Below are 6,531 nucleotides of genomic sequence, written 5' to 3' on the forward strand. Positions count from 1 at the left end.
AAGCAGCATCAAAGGCAAGAGTCCACTTTCTTGTTCGAGAGGAAAGGAGAGAAAGAGAGCATCGTCCAACACCGACCAACACCGCAAGATCCGACGCAAGCGGCAGCGGCATGAGCCCACCAAACCTCCGCCCCCAAAGGATTCCAACAAGAAAGACGAGGATTTGGTATGCAATTCCATCTCTTAGGGTTTTGACAAATTTGTTTTGCCGTAGACCATCTTTTATTTTAGGGATTTGTTCATCTCTTGTTTTTCGGTTTATCCAAGTTTGTATTATCTAAAATCGAAAAATCTGATATATCTGAGGATTCAGGCTGTATTGGTTAAGTAAATGCAATGGGTTCGGCTTTTGAGTTGGTTACAAATGATTGTCGGTTTCGCTGAATTTGTATCTGTGTTATGTGCAGTCCGATGAAGATTTGGCCTCAAGCAGCAATTAGAATTGTACGTGGAGAGGGTTCAAGATTCTGATCCTGAGAGTATGAGGTATGTTCTATGACCTCTCTTTATTTACAGCCCACGATTTGTATGTGCTATATTTTCTCTTGGGTTGCAATTTACTTGACCTCACTTTATTTGATACGGAAGCTTCATGTTTTGGCCAGTATTCACCCCTACAGCTGCATCTTACTACCTAGACTAATATTAACTCGTCAGCAAAAATATTTGCTTATATGGATTGTGTGGCTTGACATGACATCAAATTTCATCTTGTAGGCAGGAAATTCGTACCTCAACTAGTTCCATGATACCAATGCCCCCCGCATTACGGAACTCTAAAAGCATACTATGAAACAATGACCGATTCAGATTTGAAGGTATGCTTTAACTATCGGTGCCTTGTCGACTTCCATAATAATAAGATTTTTTTCTTGTTTAAATAATATACTGTGTATTGCATGCAGAACTACCTTGCGGATATATTGTCGGTTTTGGAACTGACCATGTCTGCTGAAGGAGAACGGGTATGTCTATTATTTGAAGTTTGGTGTGTCTGCATTATACTTTTGTAGATTGCATAACTATTTGAACTTGTCATATATAACAGCTGTGTAATGATGTCTTTATATGTCCACTTCTTTCAGGAAAGCTTAAAGTTTAGATAGTTGGGTTCAGACGGTGATATTGGTTCATGGGGACATGAATATGTCAGGTTAGAATCTTTTAATTTCCAACAGAATGATATGCATTTTGTGGTATGTGAGTTTCATCATTTTAGTCCTTGCATATTTGTTAAGGTCCCTTAGGTATATGACTATATATATCCTCACTAGTGTGACTATCTTGTAATCAGGAACTTAGCTGGAGAAATTGCTCAAGAATATGCCAAGCGACAGGTGTGTATTTTTATCCTTTGGACATGTTGTATTAGCTTTATTTGTTGGAAAATTTAATTGAGGTCGCAAGACAACTTAATCTCGATCATTCTTCATTTCTGTACATTGAAATTAGTACACCCGTAGAAAATATTATTTTGCAATTTCTTTCAATGCTTGTATCATGTATCACTTAATGTTGCAATTGTTGTTGTAACATGTGTTAGTTAATCAAGATAAGAAACTCTTATAATTCATGCTATATGTATGTTAACTCTTGAGTATTGGTGCTAAATTGCTGTTTCAGTTGCAGAGTGATGAGACCCCGTTTGATGATTTAATGGAGTTAGTACAACAAATAGTTGCTTTTCACATGAGGGTAAGATCATAAACAAGTTTGTATTTTTCCTGTCTAAACATTTTTTAATCAAATGCTTCTGAAATTAGGTTGTGAATATGAATTCAGGTTGTGCTTGTCTGTTCAATTGTGTTTTATCTTGTATTAGCTGATTCATTGCAATCAAAAATTTGACTCAGGATGATGTGCCAAAAATAGTTAACTGGAGCCCAGTTAGTCACACAGCTTCAGTGAATCCCAGAATAATAGTTTACACGTTAAAGTTAAATCAAACTCTGCTCTGTATCATGCATTTTTAGACAATCTATAGAGTTGGAAATTAATATAATTTAATAACACATCTCTGTTAGTGTTTCTTAGGAAAATGTATTCAAAATGTATATATATTGGCTCTAATCAATTCTTAAATGCAATGCAGCACAATGCCGAACCGGAAGCTGTTGACCTTGTAATGGAGGTAAAACCAAATATTAAGTTGACAACATTCTTTGCCAGAGAAGCCCTTTCTTTTTGGGACTGGTACTGATAGCTTGTACAAATGTCCAATGCCAGGTTGAAGACCTTGATCTGTTAGTCGAGCATGTTGACAAGACAAATTTTAAGAGTACTTGTCTCTACCTCATCAGTTTGGTAAGGTGTGGCATGAATCTACCAAGTTTGCTTTTCCAGTTTTAGTTGGATAATTCTGTATCAGTTGCTCCACCAACTTATTGAAGTAATTGTTTGATATATGATAATGTTCTGAAAGGTGTCATTGTGATTTGTTAATGAGTCGCTTTGTTGACGTTTAATTTGTATCTCGTCGTACTGTAGATTGGTTCCTGGACCAGATGATATGTTAGTTTTGGATATTGCATTCATGATAAATCTGAAATTTGAAGAATATCCAAATGCACTTCTGATTGCCCTTTTCCTTGACAATAAGGAGGTTTGTGCTTTTCAAAAAAAATGGCATGTGTTTTGTTAATTGACTAGGGAAGTTGACAGAAGATTATACAAGTTATATGATTTGGTGCTAACAATTTTGAGTATGTTCGCAGTATGTAAAGCAAGTCTTTACATCTTGTGATGATCTGCTGCGTAAAAAGCAATTCTGTTACATCCTCGCCCAACATGTAAGTCATGGAATATATATTTGTAAAGAGGTTCTTCAAATCTCTCTCTCTCTCTCTCTCTCTCTCTCTCTCTCTCTCTCTCTTTGCATATGAATGCATTAGGTGCTCTAGAAAATTATACACTGGCTGAAAGGTGTGAATTTGACATTAGTATCTTATAGTGTGTTTCTGATGCTTGTTTTCCCGTTGGCCTTTACAGGGTAGTAATTTTGAGCTTAATGATGAGATGGTGTCAGAAGATGAAGAAAGAGAAGCAATGCAGGACATTATTAATAACGCTAAACTCAGTGAAGGTTATCTTACCCTTGCTCGTGATATTGAGGTCATGGAGGTCAAAACTCCAGAAAATATCTACAAGTTTTGAACGTTTCATTTCATGTCATAGATCTGACACTTGGTGCACATTTCAAAATTTGCTGTTGTGATGATATACCATCATAAGATTTTAAGGATTACTGCATTTAATGTGTAAAAAGCTATGCTGCTCTGAGTGTTTTTTTGTTGGTTACTTGCGTCCCTATCAACTTTTGGTATTTTTTAGTCACTCGATTGAACTAGGGAGTAAAATAGTGTTCTTTCACTCATCTAATTTAAGTAACTCAAAATCTACCGATGAGGTATCTATATTCAATTTTCATGCTCATTACTACCCACTTTCCATATGATACTGCTACTATTTAGGGGCCTCAACAATTGTAACATTTTGTAGTTTCCCTATGCATGGTTAATCAAACATGTCTAACTTCAACTACACCATTTGAGGATGCTTCATCATCATGTGGTATAATTTGAACTTCATTTTTGTCATATTGTGCTGACATCTTCTTAGGCGTTTCAAAAAAGAAGTTTTATAATATGGAGAAGAAGCTTCTAACCTAAAAGGGAGGACATCAGTTGATAGAAGAAAATTCAATTCAGAACTGCGTTTTAACTTTGCTAAGTCAACAATTTGGTATAATGACAACTGTAAAGTTGTATGAACTTGGGCTCTGTTTGTGTTAGCCTTTTGTTGCTTATGTAGCTGCTTCCCTTCTATAGTAAAATTATTCTGAAGATGATCACCTGAATATATGAATGACTTTGTAATTTACTTGAAAGTTCACTTACATGGGATTTTATTGAAGAAATGTCGATTTTATTTAAGATCACATTAGCAATGTGTTTATTTTTATTTTATTTTTAAACAAAACCAATTTACACAACCATGAAACCCGCAGCAAAGCGTGGGCTCAGTAGCTAGCATGATTGATGCACTTGACTATATGAATAGCTGCCTACTGACATGATACTTATTATCAACATGGATTTTTCAACTTGGTCATGCTCTTCAAGTTCATTATTGCTGTATCAGTTTTGCAATTTATTCCTTTCTTTTGTACAGGGCAATGCTGCTGGGAAGGTGATGACTGCTTCTTTACTTTTGTTTTAGCATTGTAAAGGTTAAAAAACCTATTAGAGTTTGCTGTTAAATGTGCTTAAAATTCTTTTTGGTGATTAATGTGCAGCTCTGGAGCCTAGTGGAAAGACAATCGCGTTTAGATCCTATAAATCTGGTAAGGAATTCGTCTTTCACACTGAATTTTGTTTTCACTTTTAGATCAGCAATCCTTTCTTTAAACCAAAATTAATTCGAGCATCTGTTTTGTGGATTATCTTGCGGTAAAGAGATGAACTGAAGAATGAGTACAAGTTTGACCGTTGGAGTACGAGTCGAATGTTTCCTTAACTTTGATAAGTATTTCGCTTCCTTTTTACTTTAACTGTTTGGTTTGTTGTTCTGCATGTGTTTTGGAATTGGATTTTAGATTGAAGGTGGTGCTCTGTGTGTGTGAGGCTGTAAGGGGGTTATATTTTTTCAGGTGTGCTTACTTCTCCTAAGTTTGTTATTTCGTTTTTTATATTATGAATCTGAATTTTGATCTTCTGTTGATATCCGAACTGTTTCTGATCTAATTACTTGCCCTATTGTTATTTTCCTCGTTCAAACGCCGGACTACTTGGATGAAGGAGCTTACGCCATCCAAGAAGCTCAACTTTTTCATCTGGAACAGGTAGCCGGCTTATCTCTACAATGTTGTTGTCTATTTACTTCAAATTCCTCGATAATTATGTTTTTGATTAATAGCACATTTTGGTTTTTATGTAGTTCTAGATTCAGGCTTGCACATGTTGGGGCCATTGAGATCGATCAGCAAAATAAGAATGCGAACTGTTAAAGTGAAAGAGAGAATAGTATTTGGGTTTGTGCATGTTTTGTATGCTTTTTATTTTTGGATCTGTTTCGAGATTCTAATATTGCTCTTTGTCCAGCGTTTAATTTGTTCCCATAACTGTGCTATGTGATTCAAATAGAGTTCAAGCCGCTTTGGCCTTTGATGTTGGTAAAAAAAAAAAAATATTCCCACCCTTGAAGACCATTTTGTTCTTATTTGTCCTTACTTTGAGCAGCTCTAATGTCTCAGTATTTCTTATCATGTTCTTTTGGTTCTATCCATATTTTTTTTTCCATTTTCGGTGTAGAGCCGATGAGATATCAGTGAAAATCTATGGAGTTTGGTTGATTTTGGGTGGGATCCAATTTGTTAGTTTCTCAAGTATATTCTTGATGTTATGCTTGATTTTATTGGCTTTTGCGTGCATTTTAATTTTTATTATGTTTTCATTTGAATTTTTTTTGGTGGCATGAAACTTGGTGTTTGAATGCAAAGAGTGCAATATAAATTTTCCCCAAGATGGATTCGTGGGAGTATAGATTTGGGAAGTTCCCAATCTTCCTCTGCTCGGATTGAATAGATAAGTCGAGTCCTTTTGAATTTTCAAATTTTTTCATTCCGTTTTTGTGTAGTTTTTATACTGTTTGAGATTGAGCTTATCATTTCAAGAAGGATAACTGTTCCCATTACCTGATTTGAGCTGATTCGGCGTTTGTCTGTTCTGCAGTCTAGGACCTCAATGATCGTTTGCACCGAATTCCAGTATATAGCTTGCTGATTTGATTTTCTTTTTTTAGCCGTTTATCAGGTAGAGTTACAGATTACATGCAATATACTCAAATAAAGAAAACTGTATTTCTTTCTTTCTGAGTTGAAATTATATTTTGTCAAATCAAACAACTCATTGGTCAATTTGTCAATCTCTTGAACTGCGTTGTGCAAGTAAGAGATACATTTGGTGTAATGGTCAAGTTCAATAGTGATACTTTTAATACCAATGCGTTAGCCCAACACACAAGCTCTTCATTTAAAAATAAGAGATACATTTGGTGTAATGGTCAAGTTTAATTAATTGACACAAATACTAGATATACCACAACTTGAACTTGCACAAGCTTTTTCCATGCAGGTTTCTTGTACAAAATGAGGGTTTTTTGCATGTGTTTCTGATAGTGACACATGCGCCTTTGTTAGTATAGCCTTGGATCGGGGTTTTGAAAATTCATGTTTTTGTTTTCTGTCATATTGGTAATGAAGTTTCTGTCATATTTTTATATATGACAACTCCTATTGGATTATTTTCCGTTCTTAATTTTTAACTAATATAAATTTTTCTGTTATACACATTCTGTTTTTTTTGTAGTTCGACATCTGGATAGAATTGCAACAGCTTGGTATGCTTTTTTATCTGTCATAATTTCAATCTTCCACTAATTTCTATAATGTAATCTATTGTTATTGAAACTATTAACTTTTAATAATGTATCTGGGGTTTACTTGAGGCAATCAACATATATTTGAATTTGTTA

The 6,531-nt window shown here is 34.9% G+C and overlaps 1 protein-coding gene across 1 annotated transcript; it reads left to right on the forward strand.

Moving 5' to 3' along the window:
* LOC101311128 (26S proteasome non-ATPase regulatory subunit 2 1B-like) lies at nt 1–3,410 on the forward strand. Its single transcript, XM_004307004.1, has 12 exons — nt 1–166; nt 408–486; nt 718–818; nt 906–965; nt 1,086–1,153; nt 1,295–1,337; nt 1,624–1,695; nt 2,093–2,131; nt 2,227–2,309; nt 2,488–2,602; nt 2,715–2,789; nt 2,989–3,410. Exons 7-12 carry the CDS (start codon nt 1,657–1,659, stop codon nt 3,151–3,153), a joined length of 516 nt encoding a protein of 171 aa, XP_004307052.1. The 5' UTR covers nt 1–166; nt 408–486; nt 718–818; nt 906–965; nt 1,086–1,153; nt 1,295–1,337; nt 1,624–1,656; the 3' UTR covers nt 3,154–3,410.
* The last annotated feature ends 3,121 nt before the right edge of the window (nt 3,411–6,531 follow it).

Source organism: Fragaria vesca, linkage group LG7, assembly GCF_000184155.1.
Source record: "Fragaria vesca subsp. vesca linkage group LG7, FraVesHawaii_1.0, whole genome shotgun sequence".
Classification (NCBI taxonomy): Eukaryota; Viridiplantae; Streptophyta; class Magnoliopsida; order Rosales; family Rosaceae; genus Fragaria; species Fragaria vesca.